The sequence below is a fragment of the Peromyscus leucopus genome, chromosome 5 (assembly GCF_004664715.2).
Source record: "Peromyscus leucopus breed LL Stock chromosome 5, UCI_PerLeu_2.1, whole genome shotgun sequence".
NCBI classification, from domain to species: domain Eukaryota; kingdom Metazoa; phylum Chordata; class Mammalia; order Rodentia; family Cricetidae; genus Peromyscus; species Peromyscus leucopus.
Window position 1 is genome coordinate 86,189,974 of NC_051067.1, and position 18,236 is coordinate 86,208,209.

At 46.9% G+C, this 18,236-nt stretch overlaps 1 protein-coding gene across 1 annotated transcript; it reads left to right on the forward strand.

Annotated features, from left to right (window-relative positions):
• The first annotated feature begins 30 nt into the window (after nucleotides 1–30).
• Coq9 (coenzyme Q9) lies at nucleotides 31–16,226 on the forward strand. The gene is made up of 9 exons (XM_028871453.2): nucleotides 31–137; nucleotides 4,595–4,760; nucleotides 7,879–8,014; nucleotides 11,696–11,838; nucleotides 12,086–12,170; nucleotides 13,392–13,496; nucleotides 14,634–14,789; nucleotides 15,124–15,177; nucleotides 15,508–16,226. The coding sequence occupies exons 1-9, from the start codon at nucleotides 62–64 to the stop codon at nucleotides 15,541–15,543; spliced, it is 957 nt and encodes a 318-aa protein (XP_028727286.1). The 5' UTR covers nucleotides 31–61; the 3' UTR covers nucleotides 15,544–16,226.
• The last annotated feature ends 2,010 nt before the right edge of the window (nucleotides 16,227–18,236 follow it).

Genomic DNA, 18,236 nt, shown 5'->3' on the forward strand with positions numbered 1-18,236 from the left:
GACTGACGGCGTGACGCTGACCGGCGCGTCGCCGCCGTCAGCGTGCGTGCCCACTTCCAAGATGGCGGCGACGGCAGCACTGTCTGGCGTCCTCGGCCGGGTGGGCTGGAGGCTCCTGCAGCTGCGGTGCCTGCCCGGTGAGGTGACGGCCGAGGCCGGGCGTCGGGGAGAGCGGGGGAAGGAGGAGCGGTGCGGGCCTGGGCTCTTGGCGTAGGGCGAGCGAGGCCGTGGTGCGGGGTAGCACGGTAAAGGTGAAGGGCATCGGCGTGGAGCCGCTGGACTCGCGAGCTGGAAAAATACCGCTTAAGTGGGTTTAGTTCTCCAGACTGGAGCTGTCTGAGGGGCAAAAGCAGCGGGGCAGGCCTGTCACCCCCGTCCCCCAGAGGCCATGGAGCTTCGGAGAGGGCTCGGTGTGCCCAAGGTCACACAGCTCGTCCGTTGCAGCGGCGTTCTCGGCTCCGTTGCTATGGGCGCTGGGCCAGCCTCGCTGGAGGGACAGACAGATGGAGCCGCTGGGGAGCGTCCAGCCCCGTTTTCCCCAGAGTCAGTCACTGCCACACCACGAGTGGGTGACATTCTCTTACCGTCATTACTGCCATATGCTCGGTGTTTTTATTTCTGCATTAATACAGACATTTACTTTCAAAGACTTTGTACACTGTTATTAAGTGGAAGAGCAAAAAACACTGTCCATAAATAGAATATTTCTACAATGACACATGAACGTAAATATGCAGCTAAAGTTTCTGAGCTGCAGAGATTTTACAGCTATACTTTGGGGACCCCTCACTTCAGATTTTGTATTTGTTCCATGTTCTGTGCATATAACAAAATGCTGGTGTTTTTATGCATGGTATTCTGTGTTTCTTTCCACATTATTGTTTTCAATGACTTCCTTTTTGCCAATTTTATCTAAAGTTTAGGACGAAATATGTTTAGTAAAAATAATACCTGGGTCCAACACATCCAACCTTAGGTATTTAATCAAGAAATTGTGTCCACAAAAAGTTGAAGTGTATTCACAGCAGCTTTATAATGGCTGGACCCTGAAAAAATCAAACATCCATCTCTTGTAGTACTATGCAAGCACTCTGCAACAGGTACCTCCAAAGCACGCCTCCCCTTTCTAACACTTTTGAGACAGGTTCTCACTCTATGTATGTCCCTGGCTGACCTGGAACTTGCTGTGACTGACCTTGAACTCAGAAAGACTGGCCTGCCCCTGCCTCATGAATGCTTAAAAGAGTGTGCCATCATCATCCTTTAAAAAAAAGGGGAGGGGGACCTTTTTAACCTTTTTTTTTTTTTTTTAATGAGTGTTCTGTCTGCATATATGCCAGAAGAGGGCATCAGATCCTATTATAGATAGTTATGAGTCACCATATGGTTGCTGAGGATTGAACTCAGGACCTCTAGGAAGAACAGCCAGTGCTCTTAACCACTGAGCTATCTCTCCAGCTCCATGCTGTAATCTTATTAAACAAACAAACAAACAAAACAAAGCCAATATTGGGGTGAAAGCTTAAAGATCAGAGAAAGAACAAGCCAGCCATGTTCTTACCTCTATGAAATCCTCAGCCTCAAGATAGAGACTTCTTATTACTCACGCCTTATATACTTTTCTGTGTCCTGCCACCTTCCTGGAATTAAAAGCGTGTGTGCTTCCCAGTACTGGGATTGAAGGTGTGTGCCACCACTGCCTGGCTCTGTTTCCAGTGTGGCCTTGAACTCACAGATATCCAGACGAATCTCTGCCTCCCAAGTGATAGGATTAAGGGTATGTGCCACCACTGTCTGACCTCTATGTCTAATCTAGTGGCTGGCTCTGTCCTCTGATCCCCAGATAAGCTTTATTAGGGTGCACAATATATCACCACACAATGCTTTTCTTTTTTATTCCTTTTTTCTTTTTCTGAACTTGTGTAGTCCTGTCTCAGCCTGAGTTATATAGGAAGACTCTGTCTCAAAATAATATAAACTGACCTTTTGATAGTGTGTGTGTGTGTGTGTGTGTGTGTGTGTGTGTGTTTAAAACAGGATTTAACAAAGATATTTTAATGTAGGCTTAAGCACAAGGGTTAAGAAAAAAAGAGGCACTTGAAAGTCAGACCCAGGAGAATGGCTTTTCAGAGAGCCACAGAAAGTAGAACATTCCCAAGTGGTGTTGTAGACTCTTCAAAGAGTTACCTAGGATGATCTTTTAAAAATATGCTGATCTGGGAAGCTAGAGAGGTGGCTCAGCAGTTAAGAGGTCATGCTGCTCTTGAGAGGACCCTAGTTGGAATCCCAGCTCACATTTTGGGCTGCTCACAACCACCTGTAAGCTCCAGGTTATCTCATGCCTTCTTCATACCCACACCACAGACTGACACCAGTATACATAATTTAAAACTAAGCAATGGACTGCAGAGAGGCAGCACTGGCTGTTCTTCCAGAGGACCAAGGTTCAGTTCCTGCCCATTCCATGGATCCAGTAGTCTCTTCTAGCCTCCGTGGACACAAGGCATTCACGTGGTGCACATACATACATGCAGGCAAAAGACTCATACACGTAAAAATAAATAAATAATGAATCTAAGCAGTGCTTGAGAAATGGCTCATCAGTGAAGAATACTCGCTATTTGCAGATGTCCAGGGTTCATTTCCCAAACCCCTCTTCTCTCCTTTGTGGTTATCAGGCAGACATGTGGTACATATACATACATGCAGGCAAGACATTCATACACTTAAATAAATCTTTAAAAGTTAGCCAAACAGTGGTGATGCACACCTTTAATCCCAGCGAATCTCTGAGTTCGAGGCCAGCCTAGTCTACAGAGTAAGTTCCAGGACATCCAGGGCTACACAGAGAAACCCTGTCTTAAAAAAACAAACATAATTTTAAATACATATGAAACAAAAGAAACTATAGAAAAATTTAAAACATGTAGATAAAATCTTAGGACAAGCAAAAAGTAATCTAGGGTGTAAATTTCAGAACAGAAGTCGGGGGACTGAAAGGGTGGGAGGGAGTTTTCTGGGGTGATAGTAATGTCTGGCTACATAGGATTCCTGTTATACAAGTGTATATGTTTACATTGCTCACAGGTTGATATATTTAAGATTTGTATATTTCACCGGGCAGTAGTGGCACACGCCTTTAATCCCAGCACTCGGGAGGCAGGGAGGCAGATTCTGAGAGTTTGAGGACAGCCTGGTCAACATAGTGAGTTCCAGACCAGCCAGGACTTTACAGTGAGACCTTGTTTCAGAAACAAAACAATCAGGGCAAGAGCACTGGCTGTTCCTCCAGAGGTCATGAGTTCAATTCCCAGCAACCACATGGTGGCTCACTCTCATCCATAATGAGATCTGGTGCCCTCTTCTGACCTGCAGGTGTATATGCAAACAGGACACTGTATACATAATAAATAAATCTTTAAAAAAAAAAAAAAAGACAGAAAGAAAGAAAAGAAAGAGAAAGAAGGAACAAAGAAAGAGGAAGGAAGGAAGGAAGAGGAAGAGAAAGAAAGAAAGAAAGAAAGAAAGAAAGAAAGAAAGAAAGAAAGAAAGAAAAAAAAGAGAAGAGAAACCCAAAGGTGGAGACTGGGGATCTCTAGTTCAAGCTGGCTAACAAGACTAGTCATATCAGTAAGCTCTGGGTCGGATTGAGAGACCTTGCCTACCTCAAGGAATAAAGAGGAAGAACAGATTGAGTGTGATTCCCAAAGTTGACCTCAAGCCTACACATATGTGTGCATGCTCAACTACCCATATACATACAAACATGCACACAATACACACAAACACAAAAAAGAAGGAAAAGAAATGCCATGTAAACACTTGAAGGTAGGCACTGTTACAATATGTACATGGATATTTCATTTCATTTTTGGAGGGTACCTTAACATTGTTATTGAACAAGTAGAGACTAACACTCTTAATCTGTGGGGTTTTTTTTTTTAAAGATTTATTTATTTATTATGTATACAGTGTTCTGTCTGTACATATCCCTGCAGGCCAGAAGAGGGTACCAGATCTCATTAGAGATGGTTGTGAGCCACCATGTGTGCTGGGAATTGAACTCAGGACCTTTGGAAGAACAAGCAGTGCTCTTAACCTCTGAGCCATCTCTCCAGCCCCAATCTGTGGGTTTTTAAAAGCTGCATATTATGGGGCCAGCAAGATGGTTCATTGGATAAAGGTGCTTGACACATAAACCTGGCAACCTGAGTTCCATTCCCAGAATGGATGTAAGGGTAAAAAGAGAGAACCAACTCCACAAAGGTGTCCTCTGAGCTCCAAACGTGTTGAATGAATATCCATGTACATTATGCACACACACAGTAATAAAACAATTATTTTACTCTGCATATTGAGGGAAATGTTTTATACAGAGCTGTACAGCTGACCAGTGGTAGGAACAGGCCAAGAAGACAGTCAGGTCTTCTGTTAATTGGTTTACATGTCTCAAGGTTTCTGTTTCACAAGGTGTCTGTGGGGGACTCAACACTGGAATCCCTACTGTGGATTTCCTCCTCATTCTTATCGACACTCTGGGTCTCAGGTGTTCCATGGTGAATGTCCCTGACCGACAGTCTTGTTTCTGTTTCAGTGGCCCGGTGCCGATCGCCTCTGATGCCACGTGCCTTCCACACTTCTGTGGGGTTCAGGTCTTCAGAAGGGCAGAAGCAGCAGCCTCCCCAATCTTTTTCTCAGCAGCATTCTGAGACACAGGGGCCAGAAACACCCGACTCAGAGCTTCCTCGTCAGCCCCCCAGGTAAGCATTAGTGTCCAGACCTACCCATTGCTGGCCACTTTGCATGCTTCAGAATGTACCTTTCTCCTCACCAGCGTGTGTGTGTGTGTGTGTGTGTGTGTGTGTGTGTGTGTGTGTGTGTGTGTGTGTGTGTGTGTGTTTGAGTGTGTGTGTGTGTGTTTGAGACAGGATTTCTCTGTGTAGCTTTGGAGCCTTTCCTGGAACTCACTCTGTAGCCCAGGCTGGCCTCGAACTCACAGAGATCCGCCTGCCTCTGCTTCCTCAGTGCTGGGATTAAAGGCATGTGCCACCACTGCCCCAGCCTCACCAGCCCCTCTTGCCCTCAGACATTTTCTCTTTTGCTCCCTTCTGTTCCCTTCCCTCCTCTTGATCTCCTCCCCTTCCCTCTTTTCTTTCTGATAGGGTCTTGTTTAGCTCTTGTTGAGCTGGTGGTGCTTTGCACCCCCAGGCTGATAGCCCAGACTTGGCCTTGAACTCTGGGAACCTTCCAGCCTCAGTCTCCAAAGCACTGGTATTACAGGAGTCAGCTACTGTGCCTGGTGCTTTCAGTTATGTTTAAGGATAACAGCAGTGCCTTTTCATTTTAGAAAAATCTAAGCATTGTGGAGAATACTTGAAATCATACACAGAGAGAACTTGTCTGACATAAAAATGCCTTTAGATATCTCTATAAGCATTTTTTTTTAAAGCTGAGATCTCACTCTGTAGCCTAGGCAGACTTTGAACTCAGCAATTTTCCTGATTCAGTCTCCCAAGTGCTAGGATTATAGATGTATACCATAGCCTGTTCAACAGAGATTCCTAATGTCTTTTCACAGTTTGTGCCATTTTAGTAGTGGTATAATATTCTGGTAATGAATGAACCAAAATGTATTAACCTGTCTTAGATGACTATTTAGATTCCATTGCTTGGTAGGAGACATAGTATGATAAAGCACGTGTGTCTCTGTCCATAGAAGTGGGAACTTTGAAGTGAAGAACTTTGAAGAAGTAATCCCAACTACTAAAGTGTCTTAGTTAAGTTTTCTATTGCAGTGATGAAACACCATGACCAAAGCAAGTCGGGGAGGTCAGGGTTTACTTGACTTACACTTCCACATCACTGTTCATCGTAGAAGGAAGTCAGGACAGGAACTCAAACAGTCAGGAACCTGGAGGGAGGAGCTGATGCAGAGGTCTTGGAGGAGTGCTGCTTACTGTCTTGCTCCTCATGGCTTGCTTAGCTTTCTTATGAAACCCAGGACCACCAGTCCAGGGATCGTACCACCCACAACAGGCTGGGCCCTCTCCCATCAGTCACTAGTTAAGAAAATGCCCTACAGCTGGGACTTATGGAGGTGTTTTCTCAGTTGAGGTTCCCTCCTCTCAGATAACTCTTGCTTGTATCAAATTGACATAAATCTAGCCAGCACATAAGGAGTCTGAAGGAGGAGGATTACAGGTTCAAGGCTTGCCTGGGCTACATAGAGCATAGAGGCAAAAGATAAACACATTTAAAGTTTCATTGCCTGTATAGGGCAAACTTGGCTTCCACATGGTAATAATAATTTACATTTCCATTAGATCTGGGTTTTTTGTTTGTTTGGTTGGTTGGTTGACTTTGTTTTTTTTTTTTTTTGTTTTGTTTTTTTTTGTTTTGTTTTTTTTTGAGACAGGATCTCTCTGTATAGCTCTGACTGTCCTGAACTAGCTATGTAGAGCAGGCTGGCCTCTAACTCACAGAGATCCTCCTGCCTCTGCCTTCCGAGTGGTGGGATTAAAGGCATGCACCACCACCCCTAGCAGATCATTTTCTTGTTAATCCCTCCACTGGAAATTGAACTTTCCTCAATGGAAAATTAGAGCGTTCATTAGTTTTTTGTTTTGTTTTTTTTTACAAAGTTTTGTTTGCTTGTTTTGAGACAAGGTCTCACTATGTAACCCTAATTGGGCTGGAACTCTCCATGTAGACCATGCTGGCCTACAACTCACAGAGATCTGCCTACCTCTGCCTCCTGAGTGCTGGATTAAAGGTATATATGTCCATGCCTAGCCCAGTTTTTTTAAAGTACTTTAAAAAATTGTGTATGTGTGTGTGTCTATTTTGAAAGGCCAGAACAAGGCATCAGACCCCCTAGGGCAGTGGTTCTCAGTCCTCCTAGTGCTGCGACCCTTTAGTACAGTTCCTCATGTTGTGGTGACCTCCAACCATACAGTTATTTTTATTGCTACTTCATAACTGTAATTTTGCTGCTGTTAAGAATTGTAATGTTAATATCTGTGTTTCCCAATGGTCTTAGGCAACCACTGTGAAAGAGTTATTAGACCCCCAAAGGATTGAGACCCACAGGATGAGACCTGCTGCCCTAGAGTTTAAGTTAGTGACAGTTGTGAGCTGCCCAGTGTGGGTTCTGGGAACTGAGCTCAGATCCTCTGCAAGAGTAGTAATTGCTCTTAACTGCTGAGATGTTCTCCAGCCCCTGATGTTCATTTTATTGATTGGTTGATTAATGATAAATTTGAGACATGTTCTTCTTGTGTAGCTGAGACTGGCCTTAAACTCCTGAACTTCCTCCTGTCTCAACCTCCCATGTGCTAGGATTGCTGGCAGACACCCAGCTAAATACTGTGCAACTCAACAAATATTTTTTGAGGATCTATACCTATGAATAAACTAACCATTTTTCTTGCTCTCCTGGAGTTACAGCCCAGTGAAGACACAAGAGAAGCCTTAAACACCATGGAGTGTCCAACCTATGACTCTGAGACATGACCTTGTTATCTATAAATATGTTGAGCCCTATCCATAGCTCTCATGGGGCACATATAGCCTATAGGCCCCAGGTTAGACACATTTGTCTAAGGATGATAAGCAGAAACCCAGGCTGGTACAGGGCCATTGTCTTCATATCGTAAGAACTCAAATCCCTGGACATTTTTTTACTGTGGAGAGAGGGAAAGGATGATACGTTTTGAACCTTGTTGGTATTAAAACATCCATACTAATACAGAAGTAAAGCCCCTCCTAACATGCTTAGAGGAGACCCAGGACCCCTGTTTCTGGCTGGGCTCGTTCTGCATGCCGAGCTGTAGAGTACCCTGTGCTGTAGAGGTGATGTGTGCTGGGCCGGTATCTCAGGTACACAGACCAGAGTGGAGAGGAGGAAGAGGACTATGAGAGTGAGGAGCAGCTGCAGCATCGCATCTTGACAGCAGCCCTAGAGTTCGTGCCTGCCCACGGCTGGACTGCAGAGGCCATTGCTGAAGGAGCCCAGGTAGGTGGAGCTGAGGGTGGGGCAGCAACCCAAGTGAACCACAAAGGGCCTCAGGCTTTCTTCAGTCTAGCTCAGAGCTTCACAACTGCAGGCTTGTCTGGGTTGTCGTCTTCTTTCTTCTTTATTTATTTAATCTGTCTGTTTATTTATTTTTAGGGACAGAGTCTCTCTACATACCCCTGGCTGTCCTGGAACTTGCTCTGTAGTCCAGGCTAGCCTTGAACTAAGAGATCTGCCTGTCTATGCCTCCCCAGTATTGAAGGATGCCTTACCACCGCCCAGCACCTATTCTTTTAACGTGAAAAATAATTTAAGAACTCTTAGTCATTCTTTAAATATTTATTGAGCAATGTTATGGCCAGACACTGTGTAGGGACAGTGACAGTGTTCACATGACACAATTCCTTTCCTTGTTAAGCTATGTCTAGCAATATTTTTCTTTAAGGGTTTATTTTTGTTGTTGTTGAATATTTTTCTTTAAGGGTTTATTTTTGTTGTTGTTGTTGGTGTGTGTGTGTGTGTGTGTGTGTGTGTGTGTGTGTGTGCGTGTGCGCGCGCACCACACATGTACCTGTGCCTGAGGAGTCCAGAAGTGGGTGTTGAATCTCTTGGAACAAATGGTCACAGATGGCTGTGAGCTGCTTGTAGGTGCTAGGAACTGAACCAGGTTCTCTGTAAGAGCAGCAAGTGTTGTAAACTGCTGAGTGTTCTCTGCAGTCTCCCAAGTCCAGCACCGTTCATGTGTGTGCTGCTGGGACTGAACTGGAGCCTCGTGCATGCTAGTTAAGCACTCCGCCACTGACGGTGACTCAGAGTTTCTTTTTTAATACATTTTAAAAATTACTTTGTTTCCATGTGTATGGGTGTTATGGGTGTGTGTCTGTGCACCCCATGCATGCCTGGTACCTGTAGAGACTGGAAGAAGTTGTCAGATCTCCTGGAATTAGAATTACAGATAATTGTAAGCTGCCATGTGGGTGCTGGGAATTGAACTCCCCTGTCCTCTGGAAGAACAGCCAGTGCTCTTAACCACTAAACCATCTCTCCTTTATTTTAAGCCAGAGTTTTCTCTTGCTAAGTTACCCAGACTGCCTCAAACTCACTCGAGCCCAGGCAAGTTTTTTTTTCTTTTTTCTTTTTTTTTTTTTTGGTTTTTCGAGACAGGGTTTCTCTGTGTAGCTTTGCGCCTTTCCTGGAGCTCACTTGGTAGCCCAGGCTGGCCTTGAACTCACAGAGATCCACCTGGCTCTGCCTCCCGAGTGCTGGGATTAAAGGCGTGCGCCACCACCGCCCGGCATGTTTTTTTTTCTTTATTGTGTGTTGAGAATGGAAACTTAGCCTGGAGCATACTAAGCAAGTGTGCCACACTGAGTGTTTACTATCCGTTATATTTTGGCGCTAGCATTCCAAGAACTGGATTTCATTATGACATTTCATAGTTTTCAAATATTTTTTGGTTGTGTTTTTTTTTCTCATGAGGACTTTGTATTCCGTTCACAGATGTATTTGTTGATTGCATGATTTGTTTTTGTTTCATTTTTGGAGGTTTGTTTAATTTTGTTCTTGTCTGTGTCAGCTTTGTGTTTATTGCTGAAGCTACACTCAAGCCTTGCTGAGGGGTTCTGCGGACTTGCTTCCTGTCTCCAGCCGCTATTGCTTGGGAGTCTTGGTGCATGGCGCTTTATCTTTTTCTTCTGGCTTCTTAGGTGTGAGAGGCTTGGAGCTCAGAGTATGGCTCCTAGCTTCTTGAGCCCAGGTCCAGAGGCTTGCCCTCACAGAATTTCTTGAGGTTTTCCTTCTCCTTTGCCTTGAGTGCAGGGATTGAAGGTCTGTGCCGCCAACCCAGCTCATTCTGACTGTAGTTAATGACTGTGGAAACAGGGCTGACAGATCTGCAGGCAACTTGGAGTTTGAAGAGCCAGGATTGTGTGCCATCTGTCACTTTAGTGACACTTAGCTGGGACAGCTCCACCTTCCAGTGTCCCTGTATTTCATCAGTTCCTCCTTGCCAAGAGGACACAAGTCCTTCATCTTAGCCATGGTTGAACTTGGTGGTAGTGTTACTGCCTGCTCTGAGTGAAAGAGCTGGAGTTTTTTTAGAGACACTAAATGTTAATTATCTGTCGTGTGTTCTTAGCAAAGATTTCCTCCCAGACTCTTCTTTTTAGTTTGCTATAATCCTGTCTGTCAATTCTTTGATTGTTCCCTGTGCTGTTGGTCCTTTTCAAGAAGTCCTTGCCTGCGCCTATCTTGAGGTGCTTTGTCTGTTGGTACCCACTAATCACTGTTCACCATCCTGGACAGATGAAGCTGTGGAGTAGTGAACTTGTAAGGTGGATAATCAGCTCCAGAGCTTGTCCATCCACTGACCTCAGGCTTAAGGTTGTTAAGTCTGAGATCCATTCTCATCGATTCTCTGCTACCAGAAACTAGGGGTGGGGATATTTTCCTTCACTGCTTCACAACCTGGGCCTAGCCTCTTGTCTTCTGTACTTTTGATTTGTTAATGTCTGGCCCTCTTCCGAGCTGGATGTGTCAAGCATATATAATGGGTCTGGATGAGAGGAGCCAGCAGGACTACACATGGCTTCTGAATCTTCCAACCTGTGTCTGGGTGTGAGCGCATGGTAAGAGTATGAAGGGAGAATCCCAGTTAGATGATGTGGCTCACACCGCTAGTCCAGCACTTGGGAAGTTGAGGCAAGAGGATCCTGCAGGTTTGAGGGCAGCCTGGGCTACATACTGAGAGCCTGTCAAGAGAAGGTCTGAGTCAGAGCATCCTGGTACTGGAGAGAGAACAAAAGATACCTTCCACAGCTAGCTGTTGGTTATTGTAGCAATAGATGCTGGGTCCTGGGTCAGAAGTCAGAGGGAGTGGGCTGTGGCCTGGAGGAAGTAGAGAACAGAGGCTGAGAAGACTGTGCCAAGCAGGGGAAGCGGGGTGGAAGTTGAGCATGGTTGAATACTTGTGGGGAAAAAAGCAAAACACAAGTGAGGGAGGAGATAACAGAGGGGTGGGCAAAATCAAAACCATGAGAGTCATAAGGCAGGAGCGGCAAGATGGGAAAAGAGGTGGAGGACTGGCCTTAGACGTACTGGAGAAGGCAGCGTTGGGTTTAGTTTCTTTCTTTCTTCCGTTCCTTCTCTTCTCTTCCCTTCTCTTCTCTCTCTCTCTCTCCCTTCCTCTTTCTTTCTCTCTTTCTCTCTTTTTCTTTCTTTCTTTCTCTTTCTCTCTTTCTTTCTTTTTCTTTCTTTTGTCCTCTCTCTCTTTCTTTTTCTTTCTTTCTCTCTTTCTCTCTCTCTCTTTCTCTCTTTCTCTTTCTCTCTCTCTTTCTTTCTCTTTCTTTCTCTCTCTTTCTTTCTCTCTCTCTCTCTTTCTTTCTTCCTCTCTCTCTTTCTTTCTCTTTCTCTCTTTCTTCCTCTCTCTCTTTCTCTCTTTCTTCCTCTCTCTCTCTCTTTCTCTTTCTCTCTTTCTCAGATTCCTTTCCAAGGGCTCTGGGCTACACCGTCCATGTTCTTGTCACAGCAGCACCAGGTGATGATGGGAAATGTCTAGAGACCCAGCGCTATGATTCTGTCCCCTCAGGAACCACCTGCTCTGTTTTAAGGAAAGAGGTGTTTGTGATAATCAGGCTTTTCGCGTCAATATGCTTACTCCCTCTTCTGCCGTCTCTCTTGTAGTCCTTGGGTCTTTCCAGCGCAGCAGCCAGCATGTTTGGGAGTGACGGCAGTGAGCTGATTCTTCACTTTGTTACCCAGTGCAATGCTCGCCTCACCCAGCTACTGGAAGAGGAGCAGAAGCTGGTACAGCTGGGCCAGGCAGAGTAAGTTGTGCAGCTTTCTAGCTCAGGGTGGCAGCAAGGGATGGGCCACGTGCCCTCGCCAGGAAGCTGATGCAGGAGGTGCCCAGAGAGTAGTGCTAACAGCCTGCAGCTTAGCTGGGTCTGAAATGCAGCAGCCCGTGCTGACAGTGTTCCTCAGGAGCTGGCGGCACATTCCTCCTGGGGCTGAGTAGGCAGTGTGGCCCCTGCTTTTGAACTAGAGACACACTGTTTTCTTTCCCTTTTCCAGGAAGAGGAAGACAGACCAGTTCCTGAGGGATGCCGTGGAGACCAGACTGAGAATGCTGATCCCCTACATCGAGCACTGGCCCCGGGTACAGAGTCCAACACCTAACAGCTCCAGAGCAACAGTAACAGTATTCCATCCCAGCACTGTGCCTTGGAGGACTTAGCACACTGTTGAGAAGTTAGTTCATGGGTCCTTACCACAGGCCCAGGAAAGCCCAGTGCACTTGGCAGAGCTAGGTTCTTGCTAGGGAGTGCCATGGGGAACAATTCAAGCCACCTGAGTCAAGTTCATGGACCTGTGAGTGGCCCTGCATACTAGTTCATATCACAGGTGGACCCAGCAGTCTGAGTGTACCACCAGGCCTTCAAGGAGGAGCAGTCTTCCTTGAGAAAGGTCAGAACAGTCAGAAGTTTGTATCAGCATCTTTACTCAGTGAATGCCCTGTTGTGCTTCAGATCTTGAGGCCTGGGCTTCTTGTTGTGTTGCTAGGGTAATGCTTGCCAAAAGAGTATTCATTGTAAGGACTGCCTTCATTTTCTAAAGCTTCTCTTTCTCCTTTCTGAAGCCTGTCACGGTTTGGACTTTTTCTGAGTTAAAAAGCACATTAGAAACGAGGGTGATCAAGCGCCCAGTGTCCTCTGTGCAGCTGGAAGACTTGAGTGTGTGACCTTGGTGGGCCAGCTGATGGACTTTGATTACCGGTAGCTCCTAAAGCCCGGGCAGTGCAGTGCGGAGTTTCAGCCGCCTGCCTGGTCAGCACAGTGCTGCCTTCTGGGCCACTTTGCAAGGGAACGGTTTCCAGCTAGAGAAGGACCTCTCTGCCAGCCCCACGGCCAGGAGCGTTATAGAGTTGTAAAGTGTTAAGAGCTTGTTCAGTCGGGCCTGGAGAAGCTGGTATTTGCTAAAGGAGGCTCTCAGATTGGTTCTGACATAGTATCAACTGGGAGAAGTTTGTTTTTGGGAACAGGAATCAACTTGAGTCAAACAAGGCAACAGAAATTTATTGTGACAGAGTGGGGTGCCCTTCCCATCCTTGTTTCCAGGACTTTTAGACAGGAGTGACCCCTTCAGCCATCAGTATTCTCAGTTTGAAATGTTGACCTGGAGACTGATTAGGTCATCTTAGGACAAAACCATGTCCCCAGCCCATTGCCCTTAGTCAAGGTTTCTTGCTGCTACCTCCACCCATGATGGGTTTCAAAGAGCAAGAACGAGGCTGTCCCTGTGACAACCCCCACCCCCATGTGAGCCCTGTGTGTGCTGCTGTTACCTGCACACAGTACCTCTTCTTCCATTTGTTCTTCAGGCCCTCAGCATCCTCCTGCTTCCTCACAACATCCCACCCAGCCTGAGCTTGCTCACCAGCATGGTGGATGACATGTGGCATTATGCTGGGGACCAGTCCACGGATGTGAGTATTTTCTATAGGCCTGTAGCTTGCTACCGAAGGCTTGGGTCAGGCATTTTTTGAAGTTTGTGAAGTTCCTTTGATCAAAAGTCTGGAAGGCCAGCAGTGTTATTCCCATCTTAAGAGGAAAGGTCTTGATGAGGCAGAGTGGCATGTGGGTCATTGTCATCCAAGGACCAGCATTTGAGCATGAACCAGTGACTATCCCTCCCACTTGTAGAGGTGGCGCAGACCTTGGGGCCTGTGACAGGACTGCTCTATCATAACCATTTCCCCTCAGTCTCCTAAGACAGATTCTGCAGCAGATTCCTCCATGTCTGCCTTTGCTGAGACTAACTTTGAGACATTGCTTTAAAAAGAAATTCCTCCCCTATCTTGACCCATTTTGCTGAGAGATCAATAAGCCCCTTTAAGGAGGCACCAGGAAGAATAGGACTTAAGTGCTGTCATGTTTCTGGTGGGATATTAATATATACACCTTCGTAAAGGAAATTAAAATGTGATAGTCCTGTGTGGTCTCCAGGATGGGGAGGTATGTAGACACATGCACCATATTGTAACAAAGTGCTTTAATAAACTTTATCTGTGTGGGAATATACCACCAACAGAGATGGGAGGAAAACAAAATTAGAGAGCAAAGAAATTAAAGGAATAAAACACCAAGTAGCTGAGCTGGTCCTCTGAAGAGCAATTACCGTGCTGGCAGAAGTCACCGGGGACTCAAAATCTCAGCTTCACCCAGATGTTATAACCTCTCCCTGATCCTGCATCAGCTCTCCCCATGTGGTTTAGGCATGACTGGTGGATTGTAGAACCTCCCCAGGACTCAGAGGGTTGGGCATTTCCCCAGTCAAATCACCTCGGCTGCTGTTTAAACCTCCTGGTTCCTAGTATTTAATTTAGACCTCTGACTCAACTTAAGAGGTTGGGACCAGGAGCTTACAGTTTTAATTTCACAGGCAGCTTTGATGTCCAGCCAAGTTCAGGGCAGTAGCGGTGTCCAGAGGGCCATATGTGTCAGTGAGAGAGAAGAGAAATGAGGAGGGAGCCTGAAAGTCCCTGAGGTGTTGAGTGGGAAAACCCAAGACTCCTTTACCACACAGTGCAGTGATCTGCGGCTGCTGGTGGGTCTCTCTGCAGTTTAACTGGTACACCCGCCGTGCGGTGCTAGCTGGCATCTACAACACCACAGAGCTGGTCATGATGCAGGACTCCTCCCCGGACTTTGAAGATACTTGGCGTTTCCTGGAAAACCGGATTAATGATGCAATGAACATGGGCCACACAGCTAAGCAGGTAGTTGGGGACTGGCCACTTGGAAACCCTTTCCAGTAGGCACACTTGTCTGCCTCAAGCCACGCGTGATCACCTAGCTGTTCTCTTGCTTCCTGTTGACCTTAACTGACCGTCCCAAAGGCTTTCCCAAGGAGGCTGGCTGTTTCTTCCTCATGCTAGCCCTTCCTTATAAGTCTGCTCTGTCTGTCTGTGACTGTTGTCCGTAGGCTCTTTTCCAGTACATTAAACCACCTTGACTCCACTGTGGGGTCATAGGCTTCCTGAACTCTCCTACCCGTTTCACCTTTGAGCTCACTCTGGGGGCTTAACAGAATCTGACCCAGACTCCTCTTAGGTGAAGTCCACTGGAGAAGCCCTGGTGCAAGGACTGATGGGTGCGGCAGTCACGGTAAGTTCTGCCCAGTTCACCATGTCTGCCTCCCCATTCCACTCTGTGTGTAACATGTCATCAACCCGAGTAGCTTTGGACTGCAAGCTGAGTAAAGCTGATGTTGGTTTAGCCTCAGTATCTTATTCCCAGCTCTTCTTCGCTGCTGGAGCTGGGGAGGAGGGCAGGATGTCCCTCTATTCATTCCATCCCTCGTCACGTCTGCCCTGGGCCCCTAGCGGGCTTGACTCTGTCATAGCTGTCCCTCTGCCTTGACTAACCAGGGTTCCCATTGTGGTCTTGGAGGTTAGGCCAGCCTCACCGCTCTCTCTGTTTCTATCCCTGTGTTAGCTCAAGAACCTGACAGGTCTAAACCAGCGCCGGTGAGGGGAAGGGGAACCCACGTACCTGGAAGGAGCAGCAGTAAATATGAAGGGCTTTGACACGCACCACCCAGCGAACAGGATGTAAATGAGAACACAATGAAGAACTTGGAGTCACTGTGACGGCCGCGAGGCTAACTCGCAGTGCACTTGCTGCTGTTCTGATCTGGAATTGGGCCACTGTTGCAGTTCCTAAGACCAGGCCTGGCCTCCTGATGCCTTCTGCATTGCAGCCGTGTGATTGAAAAAGGAGACTAACGTCCAAGCTCAGGCACCGTGATCACGTCTTGACCTTAGAACTGCTCTCTGGGAGCTGGGCATGGTAACCTATATTCTCAGCACTTAGGAGTCTGCCACAGCAGGATTGAGAGTTCAAAGCCAGGCTTATCTATGTAGAGAATTACAAGCCTCTTGAGCTACATAGTGTGACCCTGTCTCAAACAAAATCTCCTGAGAAATATACTCAGGAGATCACAAGCAAGTGATCCCACAGAGACAGCTCCTCCCCAGCACAGGACAGTCCTCTGGGTCCTCAGAAAGCTGCCTCCCCTGAGACAGGTGCCTTCTGGACAGTCATGCTGAGCCTGGCCAGAAATGTGATCCCAGGCCTGGCCTCACAGACACCAGCATGCATTGCAGGGTCACTAGTGAGAGAATCTGTAAAAATAATAAATATGTTTGAAACAATTTCCTGTTGTACAGTTTCCATCTAGACAGTGTTGAGTTTCCTAAACCCCAGCAGTGGACAGTGTATGGAAGAGGCCTGGGTTCTGGGCGTGGCACTGCCTCATACCTCCAGGTCACTGTGACAGCGCTGCATTCTGGGCCCAGGTGTTCTGTCGGTCAGATGAGGGTAAGAACTTTCCCAGGCCATGAGCTCCCTTGTCTGTTCTTAGTCTCTGCCTGCCCGAGGGCAGTCCTCGGCTTCCATGTCCTCCAGCCTCTGCACTGGCCGGGCTTCCTTTGCACCATGGTTAGCCTGAAGGCAGTCCTCGGCTTCCATGTCCTCCAGCCTCTGCACTGGCCGGGCTTCCTTTGCACCATGGTTAGCCTGAGGGCAGTCCTCAGCTTCCATGCCCTCCAGCCTCTGCACTAGCCGGGCTTCCTTTGCACCATGGTTAGCCTGAGGGCAGTCCTCGGCTTCCATGTCCCCCAGCCTCTGCACTGGCCGGGCTTCCTTTGCACCATGGTTAGCCTGAGGGCAGTCCTCGGCTTCCATGCCCTCCAGCCTCTGCACTAGCCGGGCTTCCTTTGCACCATGGTTAGCACTCTCTTCTGCTGTACTCTCCTGTTGAATCAGCTGATGGGGAAAGCTGAGTTTCAGATCTTGTCGTGTGGGCTTTCTGTTCCCCCCTGATTCTTTTATGCCTCTTGACGTCCCATAAAGTTACTGCTGCAGCTATTACACGTTATCCTTTGTAGCATCCCTCTCTCTCTCAGCAGACGCGCGTGACTCCTAATTCACTGGGATGGTGTGTGCCATGGAGCAGGCCCCCCTCTGTCGATGCCTTCCTCTATCTCAGGAAGAAATGTCACTCCTCGTTACAGTGAACTCTTTATTCTCTGGTAACTTCTGCCCTCCGAGTGTAGTTCCTTCAGGGTTCTGTTTAAGGGCTTCTCTTCTCTGTGTGAGCAGCTGCCACTCTTTTGAGGCCAGTTTAAACTCTACAGGTGCAACTACACAGATCTGTAGACGGGAGAGCATTGTAGCTACTTCAGAAGTACATCAGGTGATCAAGAGTAGAAAAGGAATGTGTGTGTGTCACTTGCCACATAAGGGCATTGCGGAAGAGTACTTTGGGGACCTTTGAGTTGGCTCAGTGGGGAAGAGCACTTGCAGTCAGGCCTGCCATCCTAAGTTCAGTTCCAGGGACCCACATGGTGGAAGGAGAGAATTGAGTCCCATGTTGTTCTTCGACTTCCACACATAGGATGTGTTGGCACCGTTATGTACATACACACACATGATAAAATACATGTGTTTTTCGTGTGTGTGTGTGTGTGTGTGTGTGTGTGTGTGTGTGTGTGTGTGTGTATTTATCGCTGCACTCTTGCTGACGTTAGCTCGGGTGTGGGTCTTTCATTGTTTGCTTCTTTGTACATCATCTAACTGGCTGAGCACTTCCAGGGGATTCTTCTGTCTCCACCTTCCAACGGAAAGGAACACTAAGATTACAGAGCTTCGTTGCCGCGCCCGCTTGACATGAGTTCTGAGGATTTGAACTTGGTCCTCGTTCTCACACATAAATTGTCTTACACACTTGGGTTACTTTCCCCAGCCCTCGTTTATCTATAGATGTACAACCTCGTTCTTTTAGAAAGTTTCATTGTATTCCTATGTACTTTTAATTATTATTACAATGTTTTTTATTTTTTAAATGGCAATATAAACCACATCATTTCCCCTTTCTGTTGTTTGAATTTCTAATAGTCTTATAATAAAAAACCTAGATAGAGCCAGATATCAGGGTGAAAGCTGAAAGATCAGAGAAACAGTAAGCCACAGCCCACCTATTGCCTCACCAACTCCACAAGTCCTCAGAAATCCTCTGAGTCTCCCCCAGAAAGGGTCTCACTTGAGCTGCTTTAGTTCCTGCTTCCTCAGGCCTTATATACCATTCTCCACCCTGCCATCACTTCCTGGGATTACAGGCATGTGTGTTTTCCTCAAAGAGATCCAGACAGATCTCTGCCTTC